General features: G+C 45.3%; 1 protein-coding gene across 1 annotated transcript; it reads left to right on the plus strand.

The window, feature by feature from the left end:
• Positions 1 to 1,295: 1,295 nt before the first annotated feature.
• RBP5 (retinol binding protein 5) lies at positions 1,296 to 13,848 on the plus strand. Its single transcript, XM_048503684.1, has 4 exons — positions 1,296 to 1,615; positions 2,880 to 3,058; positions 11,124 to 11,225; positions 13,651 to 13,848. The coding sequence occupies exons 1-4, from the start codon at positions 1,543 to 1,545 to the stop codon at positions 13,702 to 13,704; spliced, it is 408 nt and encodes a 135-aa protein (XP_048359641.1). The 5' UTR covers positions 1,296 to 1,542; the 3' UTR covers positions 13,705 to 13,848.
• The last annotated feature ends 5,513 nt before the right edge of the window (positions 13,849 to 19,361 follow it).

A 19,361-nucleotide genomic window follows, 5' to 3' on the forward strand; every position in this document is an offset into this window, starting at 1 on the left:
AGTCTGTTATAAGAGAAGTCTGGACACAGTGTATAACAGACTTATCTCTGTGATACACTTCTGAAGATGCCCAGTAACAGATTGCGAAGCGAGAACGGTAGGAACAAAGGTCCTGAAGACCAAGGCTCTCTGGCGTCGAAGCACAACAACCAATATTGAAAAGTAATGATGCTGTTAGCAGAGTGGGTGGGGAATCTACCCTAAAACAGCATCACTTTCAATGTTGTTTAAACTAGGGAGCCCAGAGCCTCCCTTTAAGGTGAATCTTGGCTCCCTAATTTAAACAATATTGAAAGCGATCCTGTTTTGGGGTAGATTATCCCTTTAAGTGGGATTTAAAAGGAGAATCTGGACTCCCTAGTTTAAACAACATTGAAAATTATGTTGTTTCAGGGTGGATTCTCCCCCACCCCCAACAGCATCTCTTTCAATGTTGTTTAAACTAGGGAGCCCAGAGTTTCTCTTTAAGATGGATTTAAAAGGAGATCTGGGCTCTCTAGTTTAAACAACAAAGTGATGCTGTTTCAGGGTGGATTCCCGCCTTCAAAAAATAGCATCACTTTCAATGTTGTTTAAACTAGGGAGCCCTGGGTGTGTTCGGATTTGTGTGTTGGGGCATGTTCTATAATGTGATGGTGACTTTGAGATGACCTGGTGCAAAAAAAATGTTGTTTCCAGTGCTTGATGGGGGAGGGTGGCCGCCCATGCCCCCCCCCCCCGCAAAACTCAGATTTTTGTCATGGGCTCCATTTTCCCTAGCTACACCTCTGACTACCGGTACCCCGTTCTTTTTGCTCTCCCCTGTCCTTCGTATAGTGAGGACGGATAACCAGATATGGAGATATGTAGTATTGGTTAACCAATCGTTGTTTTATTGCCATCAACAGTTTATTGCCAATTTGCCATCAATAGTTTTTTTTTACATTTCTGTATGTATCGTATTTTAATCTTTGCAAACCGCTGTGAGCCCAATCCAAGAAAATAAAATAGACACATTGTGATTCGATGGTGGAAAAAAAAAAAAGTAAACCAGGTAAACCCTTTTAGTAAAAAGTAAAAGTAAACCCTTTTACTCAGGACCGCCGGCAACTCCTCACTGTTTGCGGGATGGGGGTTTGCTCGCTTGTCACGCGAAGTTCACCCGGTTCAAGCAGGGACAACCCCGGGCGAGCCTCTCCCGCTACAAAGAAACCTCGATCTGGAGGCGAGGCAGGAAAGGAAAGAAAAGAGAGGCGGGCCTGAAAGGGACCTCCCACCCCGGCCCGGACGCCCCCCAGCCCCGTCGCCAGAACGCAGGGCCCTCCCCCCTTTCCCCGGAGACCAGCGACTTTTACGGCAGCGGGAACTCCTCTGTGCCGCTGCGGCGCTATATAAACCCCTCGACGGGCTTCCCTGGTCAGTAGCCAGACGCGGGGAGCGCAAAGCTGCTCTCTATTCCTTGCCGCGCCGCATCCACACGTGCTCCTGAACGCGCGTCTGGACCGCGTTGCCTCTTTTCCCTCTACACTTTGCGGTCCGTTCCTTCGCCTTCTCCTCCCCGAGATGCCGCCCAATCTCACCGGTTACTACCAGTTCGTCTCCCAGGATAACATGGAGAATTACCTCCGTGTCTTAGGTAAGCAACTCCCTCCTCCCCACCCGCGCTCTGCCTTTTGTCTTCTCCGCTTTGTTAGGTCTCTGTGGCCGCCTTGAACTCCCGACAGCAGCACCGATGCTAGCCTGAAAGAGATTTTTTGCTATCGTTACCTGCCTCTGAGTGTGTGCAGAAGACTCACCTATCATCAATAATCTGGAAGCAGGGATGGCAGGGCAGCGAGATCTTGAGGCAGGTTTAAAACTCTGGTGAAGATAACTGTAGCAGTGCTGCTTGACATTTTTTGTAATGCTTTCAAAGTGTTTCGCATACCCTATAACTGCAATCTTATATTAGATTTACACTCTTACATTTATTCATTTTATCCCCACCATCCCTTCCTTGGGTTGGAGTGCATAATTTTTCTTCTCCATTTTACTCTCACATTTATCCTGTGAGGTAGGCAAGGCAGAGAGAATAAGTGATCCTCAGTTGTCCAGCCAACTTCATAGCATAATAGGGATCTGAACCCAAGACTCTGCAGCTCTAGTCCAGCACTCAATTGCATTTCTTACAATTCCTCTAACCGCTATGCAATGCTGTCTTCCATACTGCTGATGGAGCAAAGAGCTGAGGTAGAGAGCTGTGCTCCATCTGCAGTTGGAATGCATAGTGGTTAAGGAGTAACTGTGTTTAAAGAGTTTTTTTTAACGTACTGATTTGTGTTAGACTCCTAATCTCTACTAGCCAGCGTAGCGTAGTAGCTAAGAGCAGTGGACTCTAATCTGGAGAACCAGGTTTCATTCCCCACTCCACATGAATGGCGGACTCTAATCTGGTGAACTGGATTCATTTCCCTGCTCCTAAACATGAAACCTGCTAGATGACTTTGGGCTAGTCACAGTTCTCTCTGAATTCTCTCAGCCCCACCTACCTCACAACCTGTGTTGCAGGGAGAAGAAGGGAAAGGAGTTTGTAAGCTGTCTTGAGTCTCCTTACAGGAGAGAAAACCAGGGTATACATCCAGACTCATCTTTTGCTGTTATACTGCTGGCCAAGCATAATTCTCAAAATAAATACCTGTAATTGTTTTGTTTAGGGGCTGTGAGTCGAATCTCTGCCCGCCTTCTTTACCACAGGCGGTAAACACCAGGGTGGTTATGAAGCAGGGAAATAGCAGGTTAAGGGACACAGCTACTGTTGTTTATTTTTTACTTATTTATTTAATTTATAATCTGTCTTCTCTCCCTCCCCCACCCCAATTCCTTCCTCTGTTCTGCTTAAATTCTTCCTCCCTTCCATTTAGACATCAATGTTGCTCTGAGGAAACTGGTTTGCCTCCTAAAGCCAGACAAGGAGATCATACACCATGGGAACCACATGACCATCCGCACATTAACTTCGCTTCGAAACTACATCATGGACTTTGACTTGGGGAGTGAGTTTGAAGAGGACTTGGGGCCGGTGGACGGGCGCAAGTGCCAGGTGAGAGACTTCATCCTGTCTAGTTGGACAGAGGGAACAGGACTAGTTCATTCCCCACCCACCCCTCCTTAGGGGTGGGTGCAAAATAATGTGTTTTTAAACCACTTTCACAACTGTTTGCAAGTGGATTTTGCTACTCCGCACAGCTTCAAAGAGCATTGAAAGCAGTTTGAAAGTGCATTATTCTGCATGTGCAGAATGAGCCTTTGAGAATGGAACTGAGTAGCCGAAATGATTTTAGATGTATCAGTTCTTGTCCTTGAGTTGTTCCTAAGGTTGCCAACGCCAGGTTGAGATATTCCAGAAGTAGTTTTGTAGGGTGGGATTTGGGGAGGGATCCCAGCAGGATATTATCCTAAAGACTCCACCCTCCAAAGGAGCCATTTTCTCCAGGGGAATTGATCTCTGGAGTCTGGAGATCACTGTAGTTCTGGGAATTCTCCAGACACTGCCCAGAGGCTGACCGCCCTAATTCAGCTGAATTCAAAGCCTGGGTTTCTGTACATCTGCAAAGTGGAAAGAATCTCATCCATACTTAACTGTCTATCACATTTTTATCCCATCCTTTTTTTCAAGGTCCTTCGGATGATATAGTGTTCTTTAGTATCCTCCCAGCAACCCTGTGAGGTGGGTTTGGTTCAGAGTTTGTCACTGGCCTAACACAACCCAGTGAGCTTATAGGGGCATTCTGAACCGGAGTCTCTTCAGTCCAACACTCTGACTCAATGGTTCCCAATCTGGAGTCGACGTACCTCCAAAGGTATTCACCAGAGTACGCAAATAATACTCAATGGTTTTGCTAACATGGAGGTACAATTTTACGGAAATGGGTTGCTGTGGGATATGTGAGTGCAAAAAGTCTGGGAACCACTGCTCTAACTGCCACACAACAGCCATAATGGTGTCATGGTGCAAAAAAATGAGATGCGAGTGGTCTATTCCTATGAACACAGGGAAGGATGTATTATGGTAAGCTGTAGTGACCATACTCAAAAGGAGGTTATGCTGGGCTGTGGAAATCCCAGCTTACCAATTCCCACTAGCATTCTTTTTTCTCAGCAACACTACTGACCTGAGTAGACAGCTTGTGCTTGTCATTGTGGTTCATGAAGCTGGGTTGACTCATAACCGACATCTGGTTGAAATGCACCAAACTGCCCAGCCCTATTCTTGCAGTTGAAGGCAACCAAATCTGGATGTTTATTGAACTTAGGGCCACCCTATATGGTTGGAGGACTGCACTCAGCTTTGTGGAGCTGAAATTATACCTCTGTTTTATTAATCCACCAATAACCTGAACCCTGTCTATGTCCCATCTGAGAGCTCTGCAAAATGATGTGTTGTGAACAGAAAGTTCTTCTCACATAACCAAAACGGTTTTAAATGCTTAGCCCTGCAGCTCCAATCCAGTAGTGAAAAATTCCTTACCTGCATATTGAATTGCAGATTACTTTGTTGGTAGAGAAGGAGTGGTGCTCCTCTTACCGTCAGGAGGAAAGTTTGAGTGGCAGTGTGCTGTAGTGGTTGGATTAGAACTGGGGAGGCCAAATTTAAATCCCCACCTGTCATGAAACTTAATGGATAACCTTGGGCCAGTAATTTTGTCTCAGCTTCACATGCCCTGGAGTGTTGTTGTGATGATAAAATGGCAGATGAGAAAGCCATGTACGCTTCCCTGGGGAACTTGGAGGAAGGGCTAGATCAGGGGCGTCCAACTCTGGCGCCCGAGATGTTCATGGTCTACGATTCCCATTGACCATGCAGGCAGGGACTGTAGGGAACATTTGGGGCGCCAGAGTTGGACACCCCTGTGCTAGATAAAAACGGCACAAATGAAATGAATTTTTTAGTAAATAGACTGTATCAAAGATCTGTTGCTTTCCAAGTATTTCTACTGCCTACTTCAAGTGACAGGATTTCACATATATTCTTTTGATAATTCTAGAAACAACAGTCTTGTATGGCTGGCCAGTGTTATCCCCATATTGCAGATGGCAAGTGGGATTGAGGCCAAGACAATGAGGCTACTCAGTAAGCTCAAGGAATGTATATCCAGATATTAAATAATAGAAATCCAATTCTTGACCATGCTGAATTTGATCGTTAAATGTGACAGGAGGTGATTATCAGAAATGGTAGTTATTCTTTGAAAGGATTCATGGAGGAGTCTATCAATAGCTATTAGCCATGATGACTAAAGGGAATCTCCACATCCAGAGGCCCTCAATAAAGAGGCATCAGCAGGGAAGGCCTTGTCTTCTGTACCTTGTTTGCTGGCCCTCCAGGGCAACTAGTTGACCACTGTGAAATGGGATTCTGGACCAGATGGTCTGTCCCAGTGGGCTGCCTCTTTCATGCATATGTTGACAAGCTATGTGTTTTTCACAGTTGTGTAAAGGGAGAGAGAGTGACTTCAGAAAGTTAATTGACAGGGGTGTCTTCCAGCCAGAAAAATTAGCAGATCTTTGTGCTGAAGAGGTTCATTTTAACCAGCTTTTATGTGACCAATATTTTCACTTTCAGTCCATTATGGTGCTGAAGGCTTTCTTGTAACCATCATGTACGAGCAGAAATTAGTTTGCTTGTTAGTCTGTTTTCCAGTGCTTGGCCTGTCGGCTTGGACAAAGATTTAGCCTGAATTCTCTAAAGGCAAGCATTGCAGGGGGGAAGAGAAGCAGAAGAGAAGCAGAGGCTCCCCTGCACAATGGGGAGCATACCTGAAAGAGACAAATGTTTTTTTTCTGGTATCATGTTGAATCCCAGCGTGAGAGAGAATAGAGGCAAAGCACCCCCACCATAAACAGCATGCATCTCCAAGGAGCAGAAGAAAGAGGTATCGGTTGTACTCAATGAAAGGAAGGCAGACTGACTGCTACTGATGGGGGGAGGACAGAGACAATTGCCCCCACACACACACACACATACCCAAAAGGCACTCAAAAAGTGAGGAAGGATCTGAAATCACAGTGAAGGAGGAAAAGGAGGGTTTTTTTTAAAGTCAGGAATGATATGGGGAACATCCTGATTTTATGTATAGGTTTTGTACACATGTACAGGCAGTGTGTGTGGGGTGGTGGTCTATTTTTAAATAAAACCACAGCTTGTGGGTGAGGGTTGCTCAGTGGCTTTCAGTACTTTCTTCCCTGCCCATTTACTGTGCGGTATCCAAATCAGGCTTAAGAGACACCTCAGGTTTTGTATGTATCCTGGCTTTGTTTTTAAAGAGATAACCTTGGGGATCTTGGGAAAGAAGGAAAGAACCCTCAGTGTCAACATACCTCTCTTTGCAGGAGAGGGTGTTAATTGCCCTTCAATAGGGGGTGCTTCCTTCTACCTGACTGAAATATGGCAGGGAAGGACCGTGAAGATATCCCAATTTGGGAAGGGTCCTAACTTGCATGGCCCATGCTAAGCTGATCTTGCCAGATCGCAGAAGCTAAGCAGAGTCAGCCCTATTTAGTACTTGAATGGGAGCCCACCAAGGAAGACAAAGGTTGCTACATGGAGGAAGGCTATGGCAAACCACTCTGTTCATGTCTTGCCATGAAAACCCTATAAGGTTACCATAGATGGGGTGCAAGTTGATGGTATTTTCCACCAGAAACAATTTGGGGAAGAACTGTGGCTCCACTGTAGAGCAACAGCTTTGCATGCGGAAAGTACCAGGTTAAATTCCTGGCCTCTCTAGTTAAAAGATCTGATAGGAGGTGGTGAGAAAGACCTCTTCACCTGAGACACAGAAGAGCCATTTGCAGATACAGTGGTCAGTACTTCTCTGAGAGACTGGGGGGTCTGACCTAGAAGAAGCCAACTTAATGTGAAATGTGTTTCCCTCTGAAGGTAACAGAACAAACAGAAAACATGTACAATCAACGAACAAAATTATAAAATGATGGAAAATCCAGGGTGAGTTAATATGCAGAGTGAGCTTTTGACATGAGCACTTGGCAGCTGGTAGGTGTATCTCTTGGAGAGCAGCATGGGTTCAGGGGCCGCGTCAGACATTTTTGCATCTGAGGTGAACATTTGGTTTGGGCTGGGAGCTCCTTTTGACCAGGACTGGGTGCTGGAGGCAGAGAAGTTGCTGCCATTCTGCCAAACCCCAGAAGCTGTTATCGAAAACAACAGTTTCACATTCCTTTAGGGCAGAGTCAGCTCTGAGAAGCTTTGGTGATTTTTTTTTCAAACCTTTCTTTTTTATTTTTAAAGCAGCAGTAGGATAAAACAGAGCATCTGGTCACCAAAGACACAATTTCTAGGTCTTCTGTATTATTTTTGTAGCTTTCTTCCTATTTTCAGTTCATAGTACACAAGCATGGTTTGGGGAGAGGGAGTTGCGACACTACTGGCAATAGCCAATCAGGGCGTTGGGGCCATCTCATTCCATAATAGCAATTTGCAACATGAATGGATGCAGTGGGTTGCATTCAGCGGGGGGGTTTCACTCAGCCTTCTCCTTCATTCTACTTCATTACAACCCCCATCAATGGGTCTTTGATCCTTGAGACCCCCAACGTAGCCACCTTTGTGGTCAGAAGGGGCCTCGTGCTTCTTTTTTCCTAGCATAAAAATTGGTTGAATTCAACCCATTGCCTGTGAGGGGAAGTTTGTGTTGTTGTTGCTGGGAAAACATGTTTGTACAAAATAATTTGATTAGTTTTATCATTTCAGATTTTATCAGTAGGAGAATTATACCTCATCTTTCCATTTAAAAATATCTGAGGCAGCATGCACAATTTAAAAAAAAGCTAGGGTTGCCAATCTCCAGATGGTAGCTGGAGATCTCCCAATATTTCAACTGATCTCCAGCCAACAGAGACCAATTCACCTGGAGAAAATGGAAGGTGGATTCTGTGGCATTATACACCAATGGAAGCCCCTCCTCTCCCAAATCCCACCCTCAGGCTCCGTTTCCAAAATCTCCAGGTAGTTTCCAACCCGGAGCTGGCAAACCTCACAGCACAGCAGTGATGCACTAGAGATTTATTATTCCATTTTTATTTTATTTTATTCTATTTATAGGCTGCCCTTCCCCCTGCGAGCTCAGTTCAGCTTCCATTGCAGGACAATAACAATAAAACCAATGCTAAATCCCAATATAGTCTATAACTATCTACAACCGCTCAATGTTAGAAGACTAACAGTTAAAACAGAGATAGGTTCTCTGTGCTATACTAAACAAAAATAAAAGTGGGGAAGAGGAAGAAAGAGACCCGCTAGATCATAGGTGTCAAACTTGTGGCCCTCCAGATGTTATGGACTACACTTCCCATCATCCCCTGCCCGCATGATGCTGGCAGAGGATGATGGGAACTGTAGTCCATAACATCTGGGGGGCCAAAGGAAGCCTGGACACCCAAAGCCAGGATGGAATACCGTGGACACCCCTACCACAGACCGGGTGGAACAGCTTTATCTCACAGGTCCCAAGGAATTGTGTCAAGTCCCATTGAAATCCGGAAGTCCCATCTAAAGACACAGCAGCCACCAGGCTGGGGCCAGGGCTAAAAACACCCTCACCTTGGTTGAGGACAGCCATATAGCTTTTGGGCCAGGAATCACCAGTAAGTTGCTGGCTGAGGGCAACGCTCAGGGAACGTTAACAAGAGAGGCTGTCCCACAGATACAGTGGCCCCAGACAGCTTAGGGCTTTAAAGATCCCCAAACCAGCAGGCTAACAACAACAAAGATTCACAGAACTGTGCCCGAAATAGCTGCCGTCAATAGAAGAAAATAAAACAAGCCTCCACATGAAAGTCAGAAGCAACATCTTGCTGGGGAGTGCTTAGATACCATGAGGCAAAGGACTGTGGTGTCTGTGAGTTTATTGCACAAAAGCCAATTGCATCGGAAAGCCTGTGGGAGTGAGATTCTGCTGCCTTTGATTGCAGGAAGCTGATCAACAAAGATATACCTTAAAATAGGGGGATGGAAAAATGTATCCTAAAGTAAGGTGTACCCAGGAGAAAAGGGAACACAAATAAACTGAAGTCAGGGCTGTATCTTCAATCAAGCCCCCAAGCTTGGGGTGGTACAAGGTGCTGACGCTCTATAGGTCTCAGTCTGATGCCTGCCATTAGTGGCATGGGGAGGGGTGATTGGCATTCCCTCCTCCTTATTCCCAGCCTACTCTACCACCAGCTGGGAATAAGTGCAGCTTTTGCAGCTTATTGGCTTGGATCTGGCTGGTGTTTGCTTAAGAGGTGTTAGGTCCACCTTTCTCCAGGCAAGTGAGATAGCAGACTCAACCTGCGCGCATACTCCATCAAAAAATCTTCCTTGTCTGTTTCTTTGGGAGAGACATTGGCTATAACAACCCCTTTTGTTACCGTGAAGGAAAAAATAAAATAAAATTTACAACAGAGTGTAATCCATCAAAAAATAGAATATTTCTGGCCTGAAATCCGAGGCTACAGTTACCCAGGATTTTTTTTGTTGATGTCTTCAGTCAGCAGAGGCTGAGGTTGCTATGGTTTGGGCGAGCTGTGTGGTTGTTTTTCAGGGGAAGATTCTAATTTCTACCAGCCTGGCCACTTGACATGCTTTTTCTAGCAGACTCGGGAAGCTGTTTGTTTGTTATTCGGTTATTGTCAAAGGTACAGAACAGCATGTTTTCCACTTGCATCTTGGCCAGTCTTGAGTTGAAAGAAGTCAGGATGTCTATCACAGGACAGCTTGAACATTTGCCATTTGGAGGCAGACCTCGGGGCCTTTGAGGAGTCATGGGGCAATTTGACCCCCTCTCCCCCCAAAAAATCTCCCCTCCAAGAGACTGTAATCTCTCAGAGCCCTGACTAGACCACCTTCTCTCCCCTCTCCTTAATAAAAAATAATCTTGTCTCTGAGCATTCAGTCCTCAACATTAAGTGTTCTTGGGGCTTATCTCATCAGACCAGTTCTTTGTACGTTCGGCCCCCTTTAGTTATTCTACTAAATCATATTTTCCTGTTTCTCTGGGAGCTCCCTTCCTTGTCAGTGGGTGGCCCCAACACACGATGCTTTTTTGATTGCCGCAGGCCCAGCTAATTTACTATTTTAATACCAATTGATGATTTGGTAAGTAAATATCTCCCGCCTTCCTCTTTAGTTCCTGTTTATGAACTGATCTCTTAGAGGCAATGAAATAATTTAAAAAGGAGGCCTAATAGGACCCACCAAACTATTTCTTTTGAGACCCGATGAACAGAATTGAGAAATTAAGGCTCATCCTTGGAAACTTATTTTCAGCCTGATGAGTCAGTTTTAACCAGCAAATAAGGGTGAGCCTGTTTTTATTTCCCTTGATTCTCACCTTCCTTTTCGACCCCTCATAAAACTAAACCCTCTCAGGATGCTGAAAATAGCATTCTGAAGCATATTCAGAAACAATTCTGACCTCAGCAATAAACTTCCCAGGCTTCAGCTCCACAGAGTACCTGTGGGTATAATTTAGTTTCCAGGATGTCTAAAACTGGAATGACTTGGGACACGTCCCCTGTAGTCCTACAAATTTTCAGAACAGAGTAACAAAGCCTTCCATTTTGTTAGCTTCACTTGATTCAAATCTCCATTCCAACTGCCCCAAAATGGAATTCCTAGAACTTGGCAAGTCTTCATTTGTATTGCGCTTTTGAGTGCTCCCCTAATTCCATGTACATGGCCTTTTTTTTTGTTATTGACAGAGGCATTGTAAAATAGGTTAGCAGCTTCATTCCCATAGTGCACATCGGAAGCAGAGAAATGGAAGTTTGCTTTAGACCATCTGCCAGGTTCATGGTGGGGTTTAAATATGAAACTGAGACTTCCTCAACCATAGCTCAGGGCCAACTCAAATATACTCTGGGAGTTCTGTAGTCAGGGCTCGGGGGGGAGGGGGAATGGGTTTTAACTATTTCTGGAAACTGTGGATACAGAACTACCAGCATGGATCTGATCCCTTCGCCACTATTTACGCTAGGTTTCAAACCAGTCCTGTTTTGTAGGAACTGGTCCATTTGGGCATGGTGTAGCCTTCTGCAATTGAAGGCAGTTTCCTTTTTAGCTGAAGCTGTCTCCTCTTTCTCTGTGCCCCTCCTTTTTTTTCCAGACTGTTGTCGACTGGAAGGGAGATGAGTTGGTGTGCGAACAGCGAGGAGAGAAAAAGAATCGGGGCTGGAAACACTGGCTTGAAGGGGACCGGCTGCATCTGGTGAGAAGGGAAGCTGTGGAAGATAATGTGCACAGAATGGGACAGCCCCCCTCTACCTCCCCTTGAGAAATTTAAGCTAGGCCCCATGAGTTATGTGTGTCTTTGCTGGGGGCAACAGCCTGCAGTGCAAAAACATCCCTCCCAAGAGTTCAAAAGTTGACTTGGCTGAGCTCAGTAGCAATCCACCCTTTGTCACATCCTTTCCTTGTAATTTGACCCCTCCCCACCCCACTGCTCAGTGAAAGGAAGGGAAGACAGAATCCATCAAAACACAACAGTCTCATATATGATGTTCTTCCTAGAACCCAATGAGTATCCGCAGAGGTGAAGCAGGGTCTTGTGCATGAGTTTCCTCTGTCACTAGTTCAGAAATTCTCAAAGATGCTCTGATGTGGATGCCTGCAGACAGAGATGAAAGGGACATGGCGGGGTGGGAGAGGCAGTCGGAGAGCGAAACGAAGGAACAGGCCTGAGGGTTTGAAAAGCAAGGCATGAATCTTCAGCTTGTATTCAGGCACAGCATCTGCAAGTCATTGGCAGTCGGAGTGCCGTTCTTTGTAGAATTATGCCCTTTTAGGCCCGTTGACTTCAGTCTATTCAGAAGGGGCAAAACTTTGCTTGCTGAGGAGGCAATAGATTTTTGGATTGGTAAGCAGGAAGTTTGCCACTTTGAATGGTTGCTTGCGGGGGGGGGGGAGGGCAGGGGAGAAAAACAAATATTTTAGAAAGGGGACCTACTAGAACTTGCCTAACTATTTCTTTTGAGACCCCTATGAACAGAATTGAGAAATTAAGACTAATCCCTGGAAACTCATTTTCAGCCTGATGGGTGAGTTTTAAGCAGCAAAGAAGGATGGGCATGTTCTTATTTTCCTTGATTTTCACCTCCCTAGTCAACCCCTTATAAAACTAAACCCTCTCGGGGTGCCGAAAATAGCATTCTGAAGCATGTTCAGAAACAATTCCGACCTCGGCAATAAACTTCCCAGGTTTCAGCTCCACAGAGTACCTGTGGGTATAATTTCCAGGGGAGTGTGGGGAGCGCAGGGGAATGAAAAACAAACCTAAATATTTCAGGGGACAACCCCCTCCCTCCTAAATTGTATTTTAACAGGCTACAAAATGTTGATCCAAAGAGATAATGTATTATTTGAAACATCACCTTAAAATATAAGGCCTCTATAAAATACAATGGTACACCACAGCTTGAATCGATAAAACTAAGTCAGCTTTGATTATACGCCCACAACCATTGTGTAGTAAGAGCCCACATTCATTTACAAAAGCATGTGTTGAAGTACATCTTCCCTTGCTAAAAAGCCCATACAAAAAAACTTGGGTTTGCTGGGGCAAATGCGTTTTCTGAAACTATAGACCTGCACAAATATAACTTCAAGAAGGAAAGCTGACTGCCTTCCCAGTGCAGAAGCCAAACAGAAAATGTTGTGGTGGTGTGCAGTGATTTGGAACAAACCTCTTCCTGGTCTGTAGAGAGAATCTTCGGCCCAGTGGTCCAAAGTGAAGATAGTTAAGTGGAAGTCCCCAACCTGATCCCTGGGATGGCATCTGAAGGGGAATGTGCATTCTGAGGGAAACTACACGTGACAGTGTCCATGAGTCTGACCAATGCCATTTAAAGTTATGTCAAAAATGCCACTAGGGTCCTATCCTGATTGAGCCTACAAGTTGAGGCACTTTTATTCTCCCCTCCTGTGCATTTTCATATGCCAAAACAGCTGGAGGAGGCTACAGTTGTTTCAACACTTGAAAAAGTGTAGAGCGTGCGGAGAAAGAGCCTCAGCCGGCTGCACTGTGGGGCCAATCAGGCGTGACTCTTCACAGCATTTTAAAAGCACTTTAAAATGGCAGCAGTGTCCAGAGGTCAGACCCATTGACGTCTTCACATCCACTTTGGCCCTGAGCAAAGTACTTCGGATGGTAGCTGGGGAGCATAACAGCAGAGTTTCTTCAAAGCCAGACAGGAAACAAAGGCGGAGGAATTGGATCATGTCCTAGAGTATTTTCTCAGGAATCACCTATGTCCACTTCAGAACACAAGTGATTGATTATTCTTTCGGCGCAGATAATATCTCTGATTATCAGGAGGGATAAAAATATCCTCAACACAAGATCCTAAAATAAACAGCCTTTTCCGCTTTAACCTTTGATTTATTCAAGAGCGGGTTGCTAAATCTTGCTGTGAATCTCCCTCTTCACCAACTGGAAAAAAATAGTCTTATACTGAAAAGAGTCTTTCATGCACAGTTCTTGCTGAAGTGCAAAAATACAAAAAGGTTTATGGTAGCCCATGTATGTTTGCTATTATTATCTTAAATTAGTTTAAGCATCATCTGGGGGAAATCCCCCCCCCCCCCGTCCAGATCTTTAGACCTTTTTGAACTGGTGTCCCTTTCTCATCTCCTAGCGCATGACAGCGGAGGATGAAGTCTGTGTCCAGGTTTTCCAGAAAGTGAAGTGAAACTCCGGACAACCCAGTACCCACCTGGTACCAAACACTGACTTCAGGATGCAGTGGGCATTAGAGCCCGGATATGAAGGTTGTGCATTCATCACAACTTGCCCCAAACCTTACTTTTCAGAATAAAATAATCCAGGTGGCTGACATCTTGAGGTCATTGTGTTTCTGTTAATTGTCTTCTGTGCTGGTGTATTCTTGATTGAATTCACAAGTTACATACATTCTGCCTGTATGTGCATACATCCATTTGTAAGGAAGAACCAACACACATTCACTTAACAAATGAAATTGAAGAATGGGACCTGGATAAATGTGTGGTTTCAGTCGCATGTTCATCTGTACATGTGCTGAACGTGACATAAAACTCACTCAGCCTGTGAGTATAAAAAAAATCAAAGATACATGGATTGTACATGCCTTCGCTGTAACTTGTAAACTGAGTTAAGATATTGGGCTACAGATCTTCTACCCCCCATTTTACTGTGGTGGCAAACAGATTATTCACGGCTTCTTATGTGATTCAGTGCCCCTGTATCTCCCCTACCCAAATCCATGGACACAGAAAATTGGTGTTTTAGGGAGAAAAGTCTTTTCCACATGGGTTCTTTGCCCCATTTGGGTGTTATGCTAATAGGGAAGAACATTTTTCCCCTGCTTCACCACAGCATTATGGTACTTCTGTGCACTCCTTGCTTCTCTGATTTTTCCCACACCTGCTTTGCTGCGATGTTTTGGGATAGATTGAAGTAAAGCCAGGTGGCTCCGATGCTTATATTTTGTGTCTGTATTCCACTTTACTCTGTAGTGAGGACCCAAAGCAGCTTACATGCTTCTCGACTCCATTGTTCCTCAAAATAGCCCTGTAAGGTACAGTAGGTTGGCTGAGAGTGGGTTACTGTCCCAAGGTGACCCATCCAGCTTCCGTGGTGGTGTGAGAAGTCAAACCTGAGTCTCCCAGGTCTTAGTCTGATACTCTAATTTGCACCCATGAGAATAGGAAAGTTCAGATTCCCAGTCCTGTCCACATCACTGCCATTTTCCATGTCTCAGTCTCCTACCCCAAACATTTCTCCCCCTTCTATCTGAATGCTTTGTGGTAAAAAACAAAGAACAGCAATTGACATTGTTTCAGCATTATAATTGTATTACAATCTGTCAGTTCTCTGAATTGCCAGCTTTCTTTTTTTAAGTATCCCTTTTGTTGGGAGACAAACCCTTTCCCCTTATATCTCCATAACAAAAAGGGTTACAAATTTACTTTTAAAAAATGAAAGCTGACGAGGAGCACTCTGACAGATGGATTTTTGTAATGTGATAACACTGCAATAATCTGTCATTTGTTTTAAAAAGCCTTCCAAATCCCCTAATGGCATGTGGGGAATAACCACCATAGGGGGCTATGCAGAGGCGTATGGTGGGAAAATGGTGACTGGAGACAGCTGTTCTCCGGGCATCCCACCCCCCTAACGTTCAGGGGGGTGGGGCTTAGGGGGGGGTCTGTATCTTCTTCTCCACCAGTCCTACTTGGCTTCCAAGGTCTGGTGAGATGGTGCTATTCTGTGTCACCTCCTCTTCCCTGCAGGCAACTGAAGCAGGTGAAATGTGGGCAAACTTGCCACATGGCATTCCCGTGGCCACAGCAGTTCATCAAAAGTCGCAGCAGTAACGGGAACCGCACAACCTTGTGAAAACAGCTCTTGGTTACAACCCTTCTTTAGCAATACCAGTTCTCTACATGGAAAGGGCATTTTTGTTCAGAGGAACATTCCACCCATCACATGTACAGCTCCCCCCACCTTCAGCTCCCAGTTTCACCAACTAGACCTCTGTCTACCATGCCACACAGATTCAGAGCTTCTTTTTATTCATAACTGCCCTTTGTTACCATACCGCCCTGGAATAGCGGGGGGAGTGCTTATTCACAGGTATCCCTGCCCATGTGCCAGCCTAAAGGGTGATGCTGACGTTGCAGAGATGGAACCCATTCTCTGGCAATAGAGGATGTCTACCTACAAAGAACTTTCAGGAATTTTTTCTTTTTTCTTTTCCTTTCTGTTCTCATGCTCTCAGCTTGCTTGCCATAGCAGCACATTTTCAGCTCTATAGCCAAAGAAGAATGTGTCCTCAACACAATACAATAGCCCTGTTGAATGGATACTAATTTCCAGTCACAAGACGACCCCTGATGACATTGCCTCCCCGATTATCTCAACCCAGATACTCCCTTCTGTAACTAACTTCTCCTGACCACCTTACAATACACTCTATTGTTTCTCAAGCAATCCATCTGGACACCTCCCAAAGGTGGTCCTGACACCCCTAAATATGGGTAATATATATATAATCCCATACCCCTTTCTATTCCAAACCTGTTTTCCAACCTATTTATATCTTAGGAACTCTTTGTACATGTGTTTATTACATTGAATCAAGTGCTTGTGAACCTCTTATCCCTACAATGAAGACTGTCAAATTTGCATTATATTCATCTCTGTGGATTTTCTTCCAAGAGCTGATCTTTGTATACATTGGTATTAAAGATTCCCTACCCAGCCTCTTGCAATATTAATAAGCAGTCTGCTCTGAGCTGATTTTCCCTACATTATTGAGAGACTGTGTCTCCATCCTGAGTAACACCTTCAGCTTCCCCAATGCTTGCAGTATTGACTCAATGCCAAGGTTCGTGCTCAGGAAAGATGTCCTGACGTGCCCTCAGTCTGCCCTTCTTGACATCCTTTGGAAATCTAGGAGGAAAGCCTTTTTTCTTGTTTTTGTAAACCAAAAAAGCCACAGAGAAGATAGTTTCTGTTAGCTAGAAGTACTTTTGGAAGGGGATATTTTTGCGGTGTGTGGGGCAGGCGGGAGGAGAGTACATTGGGACAGCTGATCTTCTGGGAGGGGACAATTCAGAGACAGAGGCCTGGCAAAAGAGAAGGCAGGGTTGGGGGGACCACAGCTTTAATTGGCAGCGGGCCATCCTTTCAGAATAAGAGTCTGGGCATCCCAGGCAGAGCAGAGGGTGGAGCCTGTCCTCACAAAAGAGATTCTCTGCACCCAAGCACAAATCCCTGGACTGAACTAAGCCCTGCAACCCTGTGGCTGAAGGGGAGGGGAGGGCAGACAATGTGCTATAACCCCTCCCCTGCCCACACATTCCCATGAAGGCTGATAAAATCCTGGTTTTGGTAGGAGGCTAAAATCGTGTGCATCTTCAGAGGGAAGCACTGGGGTTCAAGAGGAAGAAAAATAGATTTTTAAATCCCACTTTTCTCTAACTAAGGGGTCTCAAAGTAGTTTACAATTGCCTTCCTTTCCCCTGTCTACAACAAGCACCTTGTGAGGTAGGCGGGGCTGAGACAGTTCTGAGAAAAGAAGAAGCTTGGATTTATCCTCCACTGTATGGAGACTCAAGGTGGCTTACAAACTCTTTTCCCTTCCTCTCCCCACAACAGACACCTTGTGAGGTAGGTGGAACTGAGAGAGTTCTGAGAGAACTGTGACTGGCCCAAGTTACCCTTCAGGTGTAGGAGTTTGGGAAACAAACCTGGTTCACCAGATCAGAGTGAGGAATCAAATGTGGCTCTCCAGATTACAGTCCACCTGCTCTTAACCACCATACCACACTGGCCAGAATTGTGACTGGCAGAAAGTCACCCAGCAGACTTCATACTTAGGAGTGGGGAAATAAAACTGGTTCACCAGCTTAGAGCCTGCTGCTCCTGCAGATGAATGGGGATCCAACCTGGTTCTCCAGATTAAAGTCCACCACTCTTAACCATGCTGGCAGTGTCATGTGGACTCTCACCTCGCAAACCAGTTCAGAGCAGTACAAAACCCCTCTGCAAAACAAAAGGGTATGGTGGTTTTTCTCAGCCTGCTGCTGAAGGTTTCCTTTGGCAGGATGAATGTTTGTGCAGGTAGTTCTTTGTCAGAATTGCTCTGGGGGCGAGGAGGGCTGTTTGAGCTCCCTTTCAAATGGCAAATGCAGCAGTCATGCCTCAGTGGACAGAGCATGCTAGAAGGTTCCAGGTTCCATTCCCAGCATCTCCTGTTAAAAGGGGCCAGGGGGTAAAAGGCCCATGCTTGAGAACCTGGAGAGCCGCTGTCAGTCTGAGAGGACAATATTGTCCTAGATGAATCGGCGGTCTGATCCAGTATAAGGTGCTTTCAGATTTTAGCACTTTACAAAAGAGAAGCAAACCTGATTGTGATTATCCCCTTGAAAGGAATAACTGTTTTGGAGAAGCGATGCATTTCTTCCTGGCCTTCCAATTCAGAGTTTTCACGCCCCCCTCATTTAGTGATGCACATCTGTTCCCAGAAGGTCCTTCTGCTCATTTCTAGCTTGCTGTGGCCTTAGCATCCACATCTGCCCACTAGCACTTGTATGTAGGAGTTGCATGACAGCCTCGAGCACTACCAGTTGGGGTGCTGCCTGTAGGAAAGGAGGTTATCTCCTAGAATGCATTAATCACCTGATGGTGATTAATCACCTGATGGTGATTAATGGCAGATATAACAAGCATCAGCTGTGGGCTAGGAAGATCAGATAACTGAGGAGGACATCAAGGCTGGGGATCATCTTTGCTAAAATGTGATCAGAGGTTTGGCTTCTTAAGGACTATTATCCAGTCTCACCTAAAGCAGTGATGGCGAACCTTTTCGAGACCGAGTGCCCAAACTGCAACCCAAAACCCACTTATTTATCGCAAAGTGCCAACACGGCAATTTAACCTGAATACTGAGGTTTTAGTTTTGGAAAAATGGTTGGCTCTGAGGTGTGCGTTACTCGGGAGTAAGCTTGGTGGTAGTTGTTGGCTTTGCTTTGAAGCAACTGTGCAACTCTTCCAATGGGTGAATCATGACCCTAGGAGGGTTTGCTCAGAAGAAAGCCCACTGCCAGCAACTGAGCTTACTCCCAGGTAAAGAATCGTGTTTTAGTTCTTTGCATGAAAATCAGTGGGGTTTAACAGCGCTTAACAGGGTTACCTATGCTGCTTCCCCAAAACTAGGTCTTAGGTTTAATGCTAATAATCGAGCCCAGCGGCCCAGGCCAGCCTAGATGGGGGGGGGGGGGCGATTTCCCCTCCATATGATGAACTCTGTTTGTGCGTGCCCACAGAGAGGCCTCTGAGTGCCACCTCTGGCACCCATGCCATAGGTTCGCCATCACTGACCTAAAGAGACTTCCTTTGGTTCCTGAATAAAAAAGCTATTGGACTTTCTTAACATCTTGCAGCTGGGAGCTTTCTTGTGTTGTTTTATTCTGTCTGGAGGAGGGAACCCCTACAGAATAGATTATTTCTTTGGAAGCCTGGGAGAAAGCTTGCAAGAGAAGTCAGCAAGCCATTTGTTATCTGGCATGCAAAGCTACCGAGAGGCCAGAACGACATCACAGGCTCATACAGCACTGCACACATATCACCAAATCTGGCAATATGGCAGTATACAGAGATGTATCTGGCCACATCTGTAATTTTAAAAAAAACTCCCCCCCCCCACCACAATTCACAGAACAAGCCAATGCATATGAAAGTTAATCATTCAAGGCACCATGGAGAGACAAAGAGGAAGGAAATGAAACATTAAGAATTGCCAGAGGGGCATAAGGAAGATCACTGATGCAGACAGATGAATCGTAATTATAAGATTTTGTT

This window comes from Sphaerodactylus townsendi, linkage group LG07 (genome assembly GCF_021028975.2).
Source record: "Sphaerodactylus townsendi isolate TG3544 linkage group LG07, MPM_Stown_v2.3, whole genome shotgun sequence".
Taxonomy (NCBI): domain Eukaryota; kingdom Metazoa; phylum Chordata; class Lepidosauria; order Squamata; family Sphaerodactylidae; genus Sphaerodactylus; species Sphaerodactylus townsendi.